Genomic DNA, 18,896 nt, shown 5'->3' on the forward strand with positions numbered 1-18,896 from the left:
GGAGAAGATACTTGATACAATTTCAATTTTCTTAAAATTACCGAGGCTTGATTTGTGACCCAAGATATGATCTATCCTGGAGAATGTTCCATGAGCACTTGAGAAAAATGTGTATTCTGTTGTTTTTGGATGGAATGTCCTATAAATATCAACTAAGTCCATCTCGTTTAATGTATCATTTAAAGCTTGTGTTTCCTTATTTATTTTCATTTTGGATGATCTGTCCATTGGTGAAAGTGGGGTGTTAAAGTCCCCTACTATGATTGTGTTACTGTCGATTTCCCCTTTTATGGCTGTTAGTATTTGCCTTATGTATTGAGGTGCTCCTATGTTGGGTGCATAAATATTTACAATTGTTATATCTTCTTCTTGGATCGATCCCTTTATCGTTATGTAGTGTCCTTCCTTGTCTCTTCTAATAGTCTTTATTTTAAAGTCTATTTTGTCTGATATAAGAATTGCTACTCCAGCTTTCTTTTGATTTCCATTTGCATGGAATATTTTTTTCCATCCCTTTACTTTCAATCTGTATGTGTCTCTAGGTCTGAAGTGTGTCTCTTGTAGACAGCATATATATGGGTCTTGTTTTTGTATCCATTCAGCCACTCTGTGTCTTTTGGTGGGAGCATTTAGTCCATTTACATTTAAGGTAATTATTGATATGTATGTTCCTATTCCCATTTCCTTAATTGCTTTGGGTTCGTTATTGTAGGTATATTCCTTCTGTTGTGTTTCTTGCCTAGAGAAGTTCCTTTAGCATTTGTTGTAAAGCTGGTTTGGTGGTGCTGAACTCTCTCAGCTTTTGCTTGTCTGTAAAGGTTTTAATTTCTCCATCAAATCTGAATGAGATCCTTGCTGGGTAGAGTAATCTAGGTTGCAGGTTTCTCTCCTTCATCACTTTAATTATGTCCTGCCACTCCCTTCTGGCTTGTAGGGTTTCTGCTGAGAGATCAGCTGTTAACCTGATGGGGATTCCCTTGTGTGTTATTTGTTGTTTTTGCCTTGCTGCTTTTAATATGATTTCTTTGTGTTTAATTTTTGACAGTTTGATTAATATGTGTCTTGGTGTATTTCTCCTTGGATTTATTCTGTATGGGACTCTCTGTGCCTCCTGGACTTGATTAACTATTTCCTTTCCCATATTGGGGAAGTTTTCAACTATAATCTCTTCAAATATTTTCTCAGTCCCTTTCTTTTTCTCTTCTTCTTCTGGAACCCCTATAATTCGAATGTTGGTGCGTTTAATGTTGTCCCAGAGGTCTCTGAGACTGTCCTCTGTTCTTTTCATTCTTTTTTCTTTATTTTGCTCTGCATCAGTTATTTCCACTATTTTATCTTCCACCTCACTTATCCGTTCTTCTGCCTCAGTTATTCTGCTATTGATCCCATCTAGAGTATTTTTCATTTCATTTATTGTGTTTTTAATCGATGCTTGATTCATCTTTAGTTCTTCTAGGTCCTTGTTAACTGTTTCTTGCATGTTGTCTATTCTATTTCCAAGATTATGGATCATGGAAATAGAATCTTGGATCAGCTTTACTATCATTATTCTGAATTCTTTTTCAGGTAGACTGCCTATTACCTCTTCATTTGTTAGGTCAGGTAGGTGTTTATCTTGCTCCTTCACCTGCTGTGTGTTTTTCTGCCTTCTCATTTTGCTTATGTTACTGTGTTTGGGGTCTCCTTTTTGCCGGCTGCAGATTCGTAGTTCCCGTTGTTTTTGGTGTCTGACCCCAGTGGCTAAGGTTGTTTCAGTAGGTTGTGTAGGCTTCCTGGTGGGGGGGACTAATTCCTGTGCTCTGGTGGTTGAGGCTCGATCTTGTCTTTCTGGTGGACAGGTCCACGTCTGGTGGTGTGTTTTGGGGTGCCTATGGCCTTATTATGTTTTTAGGTAGCCTCTCTGCTAATGGGTGGGGTTGTGTTCCTGCCTTGCTAGTTGCTTGGCATAGGGTGACCCGTACTGTAGCTTGCTGGTCGTTGACTGAAGCTGGGTGCTGGTGTTGGGATGGAGCTCTCTGGGAGATTTTCGCTGCTTGATATTATGTGGAGCTGGGAGGTCTCTTGTGGACCCGTGTCCTGAAGTTGGCTCTCCCACTTCAGAGGCACAGCACTGGCTCCTGGCTGCAGCACCAAGAGCCTTTCATCCACCCGGCTCAGAGTAACAGGGAGAAAAAGTAGAAAGAAAGAATTAGTAGAAGAAAGAAAGAGAGAGGGAAAGAAAGGAAGAAGGGAAGGAAGGAAGGAAGGAAGAAAGAAAGAAAGGAGGGAGGGAGGGAGGAAGGATGGAAAGAAAGAAGGAAGGAAAGGAGGGAGGGAGGGAGGAAGGAAAGGAAGAAAGACAGGAGGGAGGGAGGAAGGAAAGAAAAAGAAAGTGGAAAGAAGAAGGGTGGGAGGGAGGAAAGAAAAAGAAAGAAGGAAAGGAGGAGCGGAGGGAGGGAGGGAGGAAGGGAGAGTAGGAAAAAAAGAAAGAGCAGGTAAAGTAAAATAGAATAAAGTATGAAATATAGTAGCGTTATTAAAATTAGAAAGTAATTATTGAAAAAAAAAAAAAACCGGACCGATAGAACCCTGGGACATATGGTGGAAGCAAAGCTATACAGAGAGAATCTTACACAGAAGATTACACATACACATTCACAAAAAGAGAGCAGGGGGAAAAATCAAAAATCTTGCTCTCCAAGTCCACCTCCTCAATTTGGGATAATTCGTTGTAAAAAGAGGAAAAGGGGGGAAAGTCTTAAATCTTGTCCTCAAAGTCCACTTCCTCAATTTGGGATGATTCGCTGTCCATTCATGCACTCCACAGACGCAGGGCACATCAAATGGACCGTGGAGCTTTAATCCGCTGCCTCCGAGGCTGCACAGAGAGATTTCCCTGCCTCTGCTCTCACAGCTCCCGGGTCTCAGCCTTGGACCTGGCCCCGCCTCTGCGCGTAGGTCGCCGGAGGGCGTCCGTTCTTCGCTCAGACAGGACGGGTTTAAAGGAGCCGCTGATTCGGGGGCTCTGGCTCACTCAGGCAGAGGGGAGGGAGGGGCGCGCAGTGTGGGGCGGGCCTGCGGCGGCAGAGGCCGGCATGACGTTGCAGCAGCCCGTGGCGCTCCGTGCGCTTACCCGGGAAAGCCGTCCCCGGGTCTCGGGGACCCCGGCAGTGGCGGGGTGCACAGGCCCCCCGGAAGGCGGGGCGGACAGTGACCCGCGCTCGCACACAGGCCCCGCGGCGGCGGCGGCCCACGCCCGTCTCCGAGGTCCGTGCCTTACCCGCGGCTCGTGCCTGTCTCCGGCGCTTCCCCAAGCAGCCCTCTTAATGCCCTCTCCTCGCGCACCAGAAAACAAAAGGGAAACAAGTCTCTTGCCTCTTCAGCAGCTCCAGACCCTTTCCCCGGACTCCCTCCGGGCTAGCCGTGGTGCACTAACCCCTTCAGGCTCTCTTCCTGCCGCCAACCCCAGTCCTCTCCCTTCGCTCCGACTGAAAGCCGATACCCGAGCCTCAGCTCCCAGCCTAAACTGATTATTCTTGTCATGAGCAGAAACAAAGTGTTCCATGCTTTGATTAATAAGGAGGGCTTGTTCTTTTAGCACTGTAACAATATAGAAATGGAGTTGTTTACTTCTGATTAATCATATCTGTGTTTGGTAATGTGTGTGTCAAAGTCCTGAGCTTATGTTGAAGTGCTCAGTTACAAAGATGGTAAGAATTTGGCAAGTGAATTGATTCTGAAAGGAATAAATAGGTGGACTGTGGTCTATTAAGACTATTTCTTTTATTGTCCTATTTTACCTTTGGCATTTTCCCTTTGGCAAATTTCCCTTTCCTTGTATTTATTCTATACAAATGTGCTTGCTGTCATTACCCTCAGATCCTAGCCACATGTACCACCAAGTCATCAATGGAAAGGCCCGAACCCTGGGAGAAAGCTGTTGAGATAGAAACAGGTCTATTACTGATTTAATTAGCTGCGTCAGAATTCAGAAGAAAATTATTCCAGAGTTATATAGATCTTTTTCTGCTGGAACATTTTTCCTTTACCATTTTCTGAAATTTTTACTTACTAAGAAATTTTTAGACAATATCAGAATAATTATAATTTACAATATAGGTGATGCTGTCTGAAGCTAAGCAGTTAAACTCATACTGAGCTATGTTTTATTACATAATCTTGATCATTCTGTCTCTAGGTTTTCTAGTTTAGTTATGAAAGTAATTTTTTTATCTATGTAAGATTGAATAGCATATTTTAATAGATAGTTTATGGCAAAGTAAAAACATTTAAAAGCCACAGTGTTCACTGTGGACAAAAGAGTTAAGAACTAAGTTTAGACTCCAGGTGTCTAACAATGCCTCATTTTCAAAAAGGCATGTTTTTCCTGGGGGAAGGGTGTAGAAAGATAAAATATTTATTATGTTAGCCATCAGTCATCCAATATGAATTTGAAAGAAGAAAGTCAGGCTGAAGGGAAATTGAAAGTAAGCCTTAGTGGAGTGATTCTGCAACATCTGAAAACAATGAGAGTAGTGTGCTGTGGACACCTGGGACTATATTCCATAGGTCCTTCAGCATTATGTTTTATTACACATGATAGACTTGATTAGAATGTAATCCTGAAATTTGAAGTGTTAGCATTCAGCTTTCTTGGCTAATGCAAAATAGACTTAAGCATAGTTAATGGGAACAATATCATAAGCTTGGAACATAATTTTCTTTGTTTCATTTTATAGGGGTTTGGGGGAAAACTTACTGTGTAACATGTACTGTATTAGTATATGGTTAAAATGCCAGTGGCAGAAAACCTAAAAATAGCTTATTAGATGAGATAGAGGTTTTTTGGTTTTGCTTTTATTTTTAATCTCTCATAGTTTTGGAGGTGATCTAGGGCTCCACTGGCAGCTCAACAGTCATTAAAGACTTAGGCTGTTTTTATCTTGCTTTCCAATCCTCAACTTGTTTCTGTCTTACACGTAAAACAGCAGCTCCAGCTCTAGCTATCACATCCACATTCCAACTAAGATGAAAGAACCAGAATCCTATTTTTTCTGAATATGTTCTTTTTTCTCTCAATTCTCTCTTTTTTTTCTTTTAAAGAGAATCCTCCTGTTCTTGTTTTATGGATGCAGTATCATATAGTCTCTCTACGGTGGTATTATTATTATATTTTTTAAAGTTTTCTTCTGCTTCCCCTTCTGTGTTTCCTTCCTTCCTTCCTTCCTCCTGCCTTCCTTTTCCCCCCTTCCTTCCTTCCCCCTTCCTTCCTCCTGCCTTCCTTTTCCCCCTTCCTTCCTTCCCCCTTCCTTCCTTCCTCCCTCCCTTCCCCCTCCCTTCCTCCCTCCCTCCCTCCCTCTCTCTCTTCCTTCCTTCTTTCCCCTTCTTTCCTCCTTCCTTCTCTCTTTTTCCCTTTTCATTTCTTAAATGTATTCTTCTCTCTCTTTCCCTCTCTCCTTTTCTTCCTCCCTCCTCCCTCCCTTTCTTCCTCTTCTCCTTCCTTCCTTTCTTTGTGTCAGTCTACAGTATTTTAGGCTTTCCTTGGCCAGCTGTCAATACTTAAGAGTGCTAATTGGAAGGGGTGTGTGTGTGAGAGAGAGAGAGAGAGAGAGAGAGAGAGAGGGAGGGAGAGGGAGAGAGAGAGAGAATGGGTAGCAGGGCAGTAGTAGGGGCCTTTTTACCTGGAGAGGTGAACAGAGGAGGATCTGTTTTGATGGGGACCCACCAGATACTCTCCTGGAGTGTTGTCTTCTGTGATGATAGAGGCAGTCCAGTTGCTTGGGCCTATGGAGAGGACATCTGATAGACTACCTATTCCTTACATAAACTTTCAACTAATCCTTCTGTTTTTAGCCCCACCGTACACATCCTCCTGGTTACCTGGTAGCTGGTACCTCTGGTTACTGAGTCTTTCTGGAGTAGTGCTATGCATTGGTTTGCTTCTCACTGCCTTTCTCCCCCACCATCCACCCCTTCTGTAGCCCTAGGTTTCAGCTTTCTCTGATCTGCTAAGTTCAGCTGCAACATGTCCATAGTCTTTCCAGCTTCCAAAATTTTGTTAAAATTTATTGTTCATTGATATCTTGTTGTATTCTCATTATTCTTGTGAATTTATACCTTTTAAAGTTCTTTACTGTCATTTTAGTTGAGTTTTGGAAAAGAACAGAGATGACTGTTCAGTCTGCCAGGTTTAATGAGAAGGGAAATTATTACAGGATATAAATATATGTTAGCTTTTCATAAGTGTTGGTGTTTGCTGTTTCTTATATTGTTAACATTGAAAATTATGTAAAAAATTAGCTTTCTAACCTGCAAGAAGTTTACAGTCCAGTTAAGGAAATAAGATAGGATATGATGGGGCAACATATAATTAGGTGTGAAAATGAGTGTTCAGGACTGTTCAGGCAGCATGAAGCCTGAACTATGTGGTACAAAATCAGATATAAGCAGTCTTATTGATTTGTTATTTTATTGATTTGGTTTCATTTATTTGTTTTCTTAACTTGTGGTTACAACAGAAACCTTTCCCATTTCTCTTTTTAGTCTGAGAATGTTTATTTCAATCTTACAATCACATCTTCCCCCTCATTCTTTTTTTCTGATAGACTCCTGATTCAGTTTGCTTTCTCCTGTGTTACAGGATAGGAAAGCCTCAGCACAGGTGGTGAACTCCTCTCCAAGTGTTTGGAATAATAGCCTTTAATAATGTAACCTAATTTAGGTTTAACATTGTGTAGCAAGCATAGAAAGTCTGACCTATTTTATTCCTTATTTTTCTTAGAATTTTGTTATTATAAGACATAAGATCATCTATTCAGTCTTCATCCAAGACACTAATCTCTTCTACAACTTACTTGACAAGTGAGCAAATAATAATAATAGTAAAGATAGTCGCTGTTGTGTTTATTTGTTGAGTGCTGTGTTAGGTTTTTATATATATCATTTAATCCTCACAACATCCCTATAGGTTACCCTTATTTTTGTCTTCCTTTTTTAGGTGGGGAAGCAGACTTGGAGTGGTTAAATTACTTTCTTGAGATCACTATGCTGCTAAATATATTAATCTTCTAATGTTGTGCTTGAAACATAGTGTGTTCTAAGTTTGTTCTTACTCTTTCTTGGTTTTCATTTTCCTCTTAGTCATGTTTATTGCGGACAGTTCTATTTTATGATCATTTTCCTCAATGAAGAAGGAAGATGTAAAAAAAAAAATAGAGTTGAATACTTTGGCTTTCCTCCATCTATTAGCAACATCCACTCCATTTGTTCACCTTTCAAACTTTGTTTTTTTGTTCAGATCCCAACTTAGTAATGTTCTGTGGAACATGCCCTGGTTGATTCCATCCTGGGTCAGATATAAATGCACCATCCTCACACAGCACTCTGCAGTAGACCTTAAGGTTCACTACCCCATGATTGATCTTTAGAGAGTTGTAAAGGTAACATTAAAATCTTTCTCATAGAGTTATTCTGAGGATTGAGATACTATGTGAAGAACCCTTGAATGCAAGGTTGATACTTGGAAATGAGTTACTTATAAGTAAGTTATCGTTCCCGGGCAGTCAACATTGGTGCTGTCAGTTAATTGTTTGTAATCATTAGGAGATTCACAGCATTCCTGAGACCCTTTTTGTTTGTTTTGGGTTTTATATTTTTTATACATGGTAGGCACAGTAAGGTGCCTTACATTAGCTACACTATAAGGTAGATATTATTATTTATCTTCATTACATGAGTAATCCTAAGTTTATGGCTTATAATCATTGGGCCATCTATTATTATTATGTAGCTTTACTTTTAGAGTCTTTGATATTTTCTCGTTTGTTGAGTTTAATAAAGTAAATTTATTTGAATTGAATACTTACACTTTTTATCATCTACAATACTGATTATTATCCCACCTAATTAATCCCCCACAAAACCATCATCTTCCCTATGAAAAGTTCTGTTCATTCTGATCACTGAGATATCTTCTGATACCTGGCAAAAGAAGCCTTCATCTACTTTTTCTGCTTCTTTTCTCATCACTCTTCCCATCATACATTATACCACAAACACATTGATCTTACTTCAGTCCTTTGGATTCTACATGACTTTACACCTCAGAGTATCCCCAGGTCTTTTTCTCTCCAATTGAAACGTCTTTTTTCCCTACTATGCTTTGTAAATTCAAATAAATCTTTTAAGTGTCAGCATAAAGTTTAAATTAAAGTGCTTTTATACCTTAAAATCCTAAATTCTGAATATTCTCTATGTTATATCATCATCAAATTCCCTGAACCTCTAGTGAATAACATTATATAATTTTAGAAAATTATTTTTAATAATTATGAGTAGCTTTCATGTTTTTATACTCTAAGCAATATGAAGCAGACTTATTATTGTTATTCAATTTTGAATCAAAATATTCTGGAAGATGAAATGACATAAAATGCGAGGCTACAAATATATAATGTTGATTAAATAAATGGTGGGGTGTTCTAGAGAGAACTTTTAGTCCAGGAACCACTCTTAAAATATTTGTTCTCTTTGCCCAGCAGGCAAAGCAAAACTGAGACCTGGGTGTCACTGCCAAAGAGCACAAAGGGATGAATGTTGGAAGCCTGAAAACACCTGTGCAGAGGTGTTCATCACACCATGGTGTGGGTTTATAATCAGGGTTATCCAAAAAGATAAAATAGAAGAGTGGGTAAAAGGAGACAATGTATTCACCAGGATGAGAATGGTGAACACGGCTTTTGTCTCACCAGGATAAGAATGTGCTTTCGTCTCATGGGAAAGTCTAGGGGAAAGGCTGTTTCTGTGAATGTTGGATTCTCTGCTTATGCCTGTGCCAGAGGAGAACCATGGCGCCACTGGTAGACCATGGGGCCATAACATGTCAATGAAGAACAACATGAATGCATGTAGTGAGACAATACATCTTTCTGAAATGACTGAAAAACAGTATCTATGAATTTTTTCTGTAGTTGTTTTTCCTCTTTCTTGATCCTGTTTATTCATAGCAATTAGAGGTATTTATCAGAAGTTTCAGTATCCAGTGGAGGAAAGAGCAGAATCCAATGCACTTTGGGCATGTCATTCTGAGTTCCACCTACCTTGAAATGTTGGGGCAGAGCTTAATGGCCTGGAAGCCACTCAAGAGCAAGTAGTGCTGAGACAAATCCTTCTGCCCACTCTGTGAAGATAAAAGTATAAATCCAACATCATCTAGAAAATATTTCCTTGCGAAGCTACCATTACCTTTAAAAACCCTGTAGAGAAAAGCCCAAAGGAGAAGCCCTTGGCAAAGACAAGCTGTTTTACCCAATCTCTTGACAGATAATCTCCCCGTCATTGCTATTCAGTCTCTTTGAATCTAGTCTTTGATATTTTCTTTGTAGACAATCATGTGAAGACACACTGTTTTATTTCTTCCTTTCCAGTCTTGGCCTGTCTGCCCACTTCCTTCCTTCCTTCCTCTCCTTCTTTCTTTCTTTCCCTCTTTCTTCTCTTTCCTCTCTTTCCCCTCTTTCCCTTCCCCTCCTCCCTCCTTTCCTTCCCTCCTTCCCTTTCTTCCCTCACTTCCTTTCTTACCTTATTGTGCTGACTAGGGTCTCCAGTGCAATATTGAATAGGAATGGCAAGATCAGACATCCTTACCTTGTTCCCAATATTAGGGAATGGTCTTTCACCACTAAGCATGATGTTGACTGTAGGGTTTTTGTAGATGCCTCTAATGTTAACTTCTTTTTTAAGTTTGCTGAGAAGTTTTATAATGAACAGATGTTTATCAAATGGTTGTCTTTAAATCTACCATCTTGCTCTTTTTGTCTGTTTGTCCCATCTCTTCTTTGTCCCCTTTTTTCATCTTTTACTCCCTTTTGGATTAATTGCATATTTTTTAAGATTCCATTTTTTCTTTTGTTGGCTTATTAATTATACCTCTTTGTATTTTTATTTTTAATGGTTGCTTTACAGTTCAGAGTATTTATCTTTAACTTATGACAGTCTACCTTCAAGTAATGTGTTTCCATATATATATATATATATATATCACTTCACGTATATTATAAGAACCTTGGACTTCCCTGGTGGCGCAGTGGTTAAGAATCCGCCTGCCAATGCAGGGGACACGGGTTCAAGCCCTGGTCTGGGAAGATCCCACATGCCGCGGAGCAACTAAGCCCATGTGCCACAACTACTGAACCTATGCTCTAGAGCCCATGAGCCACAACTTCTGAGCCCATGCGCCACAACTGAAGCCCACACGCCTGGAGCCCGTGCTCTGCAACAAGAGAAGCCACCGCAATGAGAAGCCTGCGCACTGCAAAGAAGAGTAGCCCCCACTCACCTCAACTAGAGAAAGCCCGCGTGCAGCAACAAAGACCTAACGCAGTCATAAATAAATAAATAGCCTTATAACAGTACACTTCGATTTCCTCTCTCAGGGTCTTTGTAGTATTATTGTAATTTATTTTACTTCTATGTAATATTGTTATTTTTGTTTTAAACAGTGTTATCTTTCAAAGAGATTTTTAAAATAATAAAAAGTATATTTTATATTTATCTATATATTTGCCAATTTTCAGTGCTGTCACTTTTTTGTAGAACCAGGTTTCTGTCTTGTATCATTTTCCTATTAACCTGAAGGACTTCCTTTAACATTTCTTTTTTTTTTTTTTGTGGTATGCGGGCCTCTCACTGTTGTGGCCTCTCCCGTTGTGGAGCACAGGCTCCGGACACGCAGGCTCAGCGGCCATGGCTCACGGACCCAGCCGCTCCGCGGCATGTGGGATCCTCCTGGACCGGGGCACGAACCCGTGTCCCCTGCATTGGCAGGCAGACTCTCAACCACTGCGCCACCAGGGAAGCCCTAACATTTCTTATAGTACAGGTTTGCTGGTAATGAATTCTGCTTGCTTTTCTGTGTTTGAAAAAAAATGTTTATTTTGCCTTCACTTTAAAAAAATATTTTCCCTGTGTATAGAATTCTAGGTTGAGTTTTAGATTGTTTCAGTACTTTAAAGATGTTGCTCTGGTGTTTTCTGGCTTGCATTGTTTCTCACAAGAAGTCTTCTGTCATTCTTATCTGTGTTGTTCTGTGCTTCACATATCTTTTTTTTTTCCCCCCCAAGGGAAAGGCATTAATTTTATTCTTCAGTCTTTTAACAGCCATCTCTCTCTTTGAACTCTAGATGCAAAGGTTACAAAGATTACACATATCTTTTTTCCTCTTGCTGTTTTTAAGATTTTTCTATCACTTATTGTAAGTAATTTTATTATGATGTGCATTAGTTTAGTTTTGTTTATTTTTCTTATTTATGGTATTCCTTGAGTTTCTTGGATCTGTGGGTTTATAATTTTTACCAGATTTGGAAAAGCTTTGGCCACTCATTTTTCTTTTTTTTCTTCCTTACTGGGATATAACTGACCTACAGCACTGTGTAAGTTTAAGGTGTACAATATAATGATTTGACTTACATACATCATGAAATGATTATCACAATAAAGTAGTGAAGGTCCATCATCTCGTATAGATACAAAATAAAAGAAAAGCATTTTTTTCTCTTGTCATGAGATTTAAATTAGGATTTACTTTCTTAACAACTTTCATATATAACATATAGCAGTGTTAATTATATATATTAATCATGGCATACATTACATCCGTAGTACTTATTTATCTTATGACTGGAAGTTTGTACCTTTTGACCATAAACTGTAGGGTTCCTTTATATCTTTAGTTGTGGAAAATCTCTTCTGCTAGTCTTTAAGTCATTCTCATCCATAATTGCTCTGAAATTAGTTGTAATTTCGGTGCACCTATGGGAAGAGGTGAGCTCAGGGTCTTCCTCCTCCACCATCTCAGTCACTGTCTCATTAGTTTTTCAAAATTTTTTTCTCTCCTTCAAGGAGCCCAATTGCATACATAAAATGTTGCTTTCAGTTGGCCTGCGACTCATTGATACTCTATTCATTTACTGTCCATCTTTTTTTCTCTCTCTGTGTTTCATTTTGGATTGATTCTTCTTTATATCTTTAAATTTACTAGTCTTTTCTTTGCATTGTCTTACCTTCAATTAAACCCATCCATTGCATTTTTCATTTCAGATACCTTTTTTAATTTTAGGAATTGAATTTTTAAAAATACCTTCCATGTCTCAATATGCTCATGTTTTCTTCGTTCTTAACAACATGGAATATATCATAATAATTTTTAATATCCTTGTCTATTAATTCCATTACCTATCATATCTGAATCTGTTTCTAGTGATTGGTTTTTCTCATTGCAGATCATATTTTCCTGCTTTTTTGCATGCATGGTAATTGTTTATTGGATGCCAGACATTCTGAACTTGTTGGATACTGAATATTTTTAAATTACTTTGAGTACTTTTGAGCTTTATTTATTCTGAGACACATTTAAGTTACTTGGGAACAGCTTGATCCTTTTGAGGCTCTTTTAAGCTTGCATAGGATCAGAATAGCCTTTATTCCAGGCCTAATTTTTCCCCACGTAGGACAGTGCTTTGGAGTACTCCACCTGATGTCTAGTGTGTTGAGAGATTTTTCCAGTCTGACTTGTGGTCACATGAACTGTTTCTGGCCTTGTGTGATTTTGGGGGATTAGTTTACCTGGTCTTTTCCAGTGGTTCTTTTTCTGACTTCAGGTAGTTTGCTTATGTGCATGTGCTGATCTGTTCTCAGCTGAAGCCTCAAAAGGAAAACCCTGCAGATCTCTGGAGCTCTGTCTCAGTATAGTCCTCTCATTTTCAGTTATCTCCTCACATGCAGCTTTTTCCTCTCTGGTACTCTGCTCCACGATTCTTGCAACCCTGACCTCTCTGGACTTTCAACTGTTTCCTTAACATTAATTTTTCTTAAAATGTCATGACAGATTAGTATTAAGTAATAAATTTTAAAGTCACTTATTTTCAGACATGTATCTTTGGCTTACATTCTTCTTGTTAATATAACACTAAAGGAGCATTTATACTGGGTCTGATGGCATCAATTAAATTTTTCTTAGAAGCAAAAGTAGTTTGATAGTGGTTTTAAATTTATTTGATGGCATAGTGGTTTTAAGTTTATGTTTGGTAAATATATTCTCAATATAGTCTATTTATTTTTATTGGAGTATAGTTGCTTTACAATGTTGTGTCAGTTTCTACTGTACAGCAAAGTGACTCAGCTATACGTACACATATATCTGCTCTCTTTTGATTTCCTTCCCATTTAGGTCACCACACAGAGCACTGAGTAGAGTTCCTTGTGCTGTACAGTAGTTTTTCACTAGTTATCTGTTTTATACATAGTTTCAATAGCATATATATGTCAATCTCAATCTCCCAATTCATCCCACCCTCCTTCCCCCTTGGTGTCCATATGTTTGTTCTGTACATCTGTGTCTCTATTTCTGCTTTGCAAATAAGATCATCTATACCATTTTTCTAGATTCCACATATATGCATTAATACACAATGTTTGTTTTTCTCTTTCTGACTTATTTCACTCTGTAGATGTAGTCTCTAGGTCCATCTACATCTCTACAAATGACCCAATTTCATTCCTTTTTATGGCTGAGTAATATTCCATTGTATATATGTACCATGTCTTCTTTATCCATTCATCTGTTGATGGGCATTTAGGTTGCTTCCATGTCCTGGCTATTGTAAATAGTGCTGCAGTGAACATTGGGGTGCATGTGTCTTTTTGAATTATGGTTTTCTCAGGGTATATGCCCAGTAGTGGGATTGCTCGGTCATATGGTAGTTCTATTTTTAGTTTTTTAAGGAACCTCCATATTGTTCTCCATAGTCTAGTTATTTTTAAGCTTAATGGCTATTGTTTAGTTCTTAGATGATAGAAAAAACAAAAATTCAGGAGTATCAAGAGTTTTTTGCTGCATTATTCACTACCAAATTTAAAGAATATGCAGAATAGGGAATATAAAAATACCCTAGAAAAAATTTTAGAGCTCTACGTTCCTTCCATGTGCATATGGGGCATTTTCATGTTTCTGTGCTTTCAAAGTAGTGTGTGTATGTGGGTTATACCAAAAATGTGTTTAATGTCATTATTCACATCTGCTAACATCTTAATTATTTGGGTTTTTTATTTCAACCAAAAATAATGTGTGACATTTGGTGGTGTTTATATTTTATACAAGTATTCCGTCATAATGTTATCACATTTTCCTGTCAAATTTTCCATTATCATGCTCATTAAGTTTCTTGGATGAACTCTGAAAACTAAACATTACTTTGGTAAAAATTAAGACATATATATTAAATGTTCATTCTCATTTTTATATACTTTCTAGTCTGTAGTATCCATGTTACTTTTTCTCAAATCAGATTTTAGTTTTCAATACTTGACTCTATCATTAACAAACATTTCAAAGTCTTCATATATAGTAGGAATATCTGATGAATGCTGTTAATCTTTTCATTTTTCACACTCTTTTACATTCTCACTTTTTTCACCTCCTAAGAGTGTGCATTATAGACAAAATACATAATCTTTTTCAGTAAAATAAAGAGTATTTAGTGATTTTTGTTTGTTTTTACCATTTACCAGAATTTTGTGTGTAATGTTTTTGAAAACTTCCTATTGTATGGACTTTGGACAGTTAATTTCCACTACTAAGTCAGTAACTTTTTTAGTTGTTATGTTTAAGTTTGGGTGGGTGAGTGGGGATTTTTGAGGTAAATTGGGAATAATCACTTAGTGATAAAAAAAAATTCAGTACCTTTCCCCTTTCTTTCGTATAGTATCAGAGGTGCAGAATCTGGGACAAGTTGCATGAAGAGCATATCAATGCAGGACGTACAGTTCAGGTAAGGCTATTTTATTGTTTCAGGTAAATCAGTATGAAAAAGACAGTCTTAAGGAAATTTTGCTAAAATTTATATACCCTTGTAGCTGAATCCTTTTATATGTATTTATAACAATTTCCTTAAGGATGCATTTTTAGCAGGAATTATTGAATCAGATGTCATACATATTTTTAAGATTTTGATTCATATCACCAAAATTTTCTCCAGAAATGATACATCAACTTACACTTTCACAATGAATGCATTTTACAACACTAGTATTACTCATTCCTCAGATTTTTGCTAATTAGTAGGTTAAAATAACACTGCTTTGTTGTTTTAATCTGGATTTTTTCTTTTATTGCTTTGAAGGGTGAAAGTTTTTTAAATGCACCTTGGATAGTAATGTTTTTTGTGTGGATTGCCTGTTCATGTCCCTTGCATATATTATATTATGTTGTTGTCTTTTGTCAGAGTTCCTTATAATTTTAAGATATTGGTCTTCTGTTTATAAGATTGTTGCAATAATGTAGTGTTGCAAATATTTTTTTGCTAGCTTTTGGCTTTGTAATAAATTTTAATTATTTTAAATTAATTTTTGAAAGTCATATATTTACATAGTTAACAGCCAAGTAAAATTAAAAGCCTTATAGAACCCTACCCTTCTCCATCTCCAAGTCCTACTTTTAGGAGACTACTTTAAATCCTTTTGGCCATTTTCCCTGGTATTTAGCTCTTTATTCCTAAATACCATGTGTAGACTGGTATTTCTTCATTAATCAGGTTTAGGCCTAGTCTCTTCACTTCTTGCTATAGGAGATGCAGATCTAGCTTTCCACCCTACTCTCCTAATTCCTTTCCCCCCTATAATTACATATATTATAATTGCTGGTTAAATTAGTGATCAATATCTCATTATTTTGATTATAAAGGTATTGTTTCTTGCTAAGCCAAATAGTGACATACAGTACAGCCTTTTGCTTTTTTTCCCTTAAAGTGTCACTTTCACTCTAATGACTTTTTAAATGTGTTTAGTGTTTTTTGTTTTTAATTGAGATATAGTTGATGTACAATATTATATGAGTTATAGGTGTACAACATAGTGATTCACAATTTTTAAAGGTTATACTCCATTTATAGTTATTATAAAATATTGGCTATATTTCGTGTTGTACAAGGATATATTTATCCTTGTAGCTTATTTATTTTATACATAACAGTTTGTACCTCTTAGTCCCCTACCCCTATCTTGCTCCACCACCTTTCCCTCTCCCCACTGGTAACCATCAGTTTGTTCTCTATATCTGTGAGTCTGTTTCCTTATTGTTATATTCACTAGTTTGTTTTATTTTTTAGATTCTACATATAAGTGATATCATACAGTATTTGTCTTTCTCTGTCTTTTGACTTGTTTCACTTATACCCTCTAAGTCTATCCATGTTGTTGCAAATGGCAAAATTTCATTCTTTTTTATGGCCGAGTAGTATTCCAGTGTGTGTTTGTGTGTGTGTGTGTGTGTGTGTGTGTGTATACCACATCTTATTTATCCATTCATCAGTTCATGGACACTTAGGTTGCTTCCATATCTTGGCTATTGTAAATAATGCTGATATGAACATTGGGGTGCATGTATCTTTCTGAATTAGTGTTTTTGGATTTTTTTGGACATATACCCAGGAGTGGAATTGCTGGGTAATATGGTAGTTTTATTTTTAGATTTTTGAGAAACTGCTGTACAGTTTTCCACAGTGACCATGCTAGTTTACATTCCCACTAACAGTGTATGAGGGTTCCCTTTTCCCCACATCCTTACCAGCATTTATTTGTGGTCTTTTTGATGATAGCCATCTGGCAGGTGTGAGATGATATCTCATTGTAGTTTTAATTTGCAATTCTCTGATGATTAACAGTGTTTAGCATCTTTTCATGTGCCTGTTGGCCATCTGTATGTCTTCTTTGGAAAAATGTCTATTTAGGTCTTCCGCCCATTTCTTAATTGAGGTGTTTGGGGGTTTTTTGATGTTGAGTTGTATGAGCTGTTTATCACATTTTGGATATAAACTCCTTATTGGTCATATCATTAGCAAATATTTTCTCCCATTAAGTAGGTTGTCTTTTCATTTTGCCTCTTTTGCTGTGCAAAAGCTTTTAAGTTTAATTAGGTCCCATTTTTTAATTTTTGCTTTTATTTCCTTTTCTTTAGGAGACAGATCCAAAAAAATATTGCTATGATTTTTGTCAGAGTGTTCTGCCTATGTTTTTTTCTAGGAGTCTTATGGTTTCTGGTCTTACATTTAGGTCTTTAATCCATTTTGAGTTTATTTTTGTATATGGTGTTAGAGAATGTTTTTTTTTTTTTTTTTTTTTGTGGTACGCGGGCCTCCCACTGTTGTGGCCCCTCCCGTTGCGGAGCACAGGCTCCGGACGCGCAGGCTCAGCGGCCATGGCTCACGGGCCCAGCCGCTCCGCGGCATGTGGGATCCTCCCAGACCGGGGCACAAACCCGTATCCCCTGCATCGGCAGGCGGACTCTCAACCACTGCACCACCAGGGAAGCCCTAGAGAATGTTTTGATGTCATTCTTTTACATGTAGTTGTCCAGTTTTCCCAGCACCATTTATTGAAGAGGCTGTTTTTCTCCATTGTATATTCTTGCCTCCATTGTTGTGGATTCATTGACCACGAGTGTGTGGGTTTATTTCTGGGCTCTCTGTTCCATTGATCTAAATGTCTGTTTTTGTGCCAGTACCGTACTGTTTTGATTACTGTAGCTTTGGAGTATAGCCTGAAGTCAGGGAGCATGATTCCTCCAGCTCTGTTCTTTCTCAGGATTGTTTTGGCTTTTTGGAGCCTTTTGTGTTTGCATACAAATTTTAAAATTATTTGTTCTAGTACTGCAAAAAATGCCCTTGGTATCTTGATAGGGATTGCACCAAATCTGTAGATTGCCTTGGCTAGTATGGTCATTTTAACAATATTAACTCTTCCAGTCCATGTACATGGTATATCTTTCCATTTGTCTGTATCATCTTCAGTTTCTTTCATTAGTATCTTATAGTTTTCTGAGTACAGATCTTTTACCACCTTAGGTAGGTTTATCCCTAGGTGTTTTATTCTTTTCGATGCAGTGGTGAGTGGAATTGTTTCCTTAATTTCTCTTTCTGATAGTTTGTTGTTAGTATATAGAAATGCAACAGATTTCTATATACTAATTTTGCATCCTGCAACTTTACCAAATTCATTGAGCTCTGGTAATTTGCTGGTGGCGTGTTTAGGATTTTCTGTGTGTAGTATCATGTCACCTGCAAATAGTGGCAGTTTTACTTTTTCCTTTTCAGTTTGGATTCCTTTTATTTCTTTTTCTTGTCTGATTGCTGTGGCTAGGACTTCCAATACTATGTTGAATAAAAGTGCTAAGAGTGGACATCCTTGTCTTGTTCCTAACCTTAGAGGAAATGGTTTCCTCTTTTTACTGTTAACTATGATGTTAGCTGTCCTTTTGCTTCTTTGGAGTTAATACTTTTCTCACTTTTTTATATTGCCGGGGTTTTTATGTATTTTTAGTTAATTTTTTTTAAGTGCTCCACATTTCTGCCACATGCTGTCAATATTTTTCATGTGTTCAAATACATCACTTCCATTCTTTATCCTAAAGACTCCTCCCTGAAGCCCTTCTTCCTCCAATTCCAATCTGGACTCACTTTCTAGGCTTGTTGCACAGCTGTTGTTCTAGGACTTCCCTCAGCTCCTCCTGTGTGGGGTTCCTGTTTTTCCTGGCTATCATGTCTTCTTTATTTTGGGCTTACTCTGTTATTTTGTTGGAATACATCTTTCAATAGCTTTCAAGTAAGGGTACCTTAGAGGTAAATTTTTAATTTATTATGTGTCTGATAAACACCTTTATTCTCCCCTCACATGTGATTGCTACTTTGAGTAGGTATAGAATTCTCTTTCAATATTGAAGGCTTTCTAGGCTTTCTAGTTTAGTGTTGCTCTTAAAAAAGCAGATATCATCTAGTTTCCTTATCTTTGTATAAGACCAATTTTTTTTTCTCTTTGGGAACTTTTGTGATCTGTTTATCCTGGTGTTCTGAAGTTTGATAATATGATGTGCT

At 37.6% G+C, this 18,896-nt stretch overlaps 1 protein-coding gene across 4 annotated transcripts in view; it reads left to right on the forward strand.

The window, feature by feature from the left end:
• STX17 (syntaxin 17) overlaps positions 1 to 18,896 on the forward strand; it is a 104,955-nt gene that overhangs the window by 17,227 nt on the left and 68,832 nt on the right. For all 4 annotated transcript variants that reach the window (XM_081236943.1, XM_081236945.1, XM_081236944.1 and 1 more), the window contains exon 3: positions 14,736 to 14,801. In XM_081236943.1, the coding sequence (XP_081093069.1) occupies positions 14,736 to 14,801 (66 nt within the window). The remainder of the gene's footprint in view (positions 1 to 14,735; positions 14,802 to 18,896) is intronic.

The sequence above is a fragment of the Mesoplodon bidens genome, assembly GCF_964165515.1.
Source record: "Mesoplodon bidens genome assembly, chromosome: 6".
Classification (NCBI taxonomy): Eukaryota; Metazoa; Chordata; class Mammalia; order Artiodactyla; family Ziphiidae; genus Mesoplodon; species Mesoplodon bidens.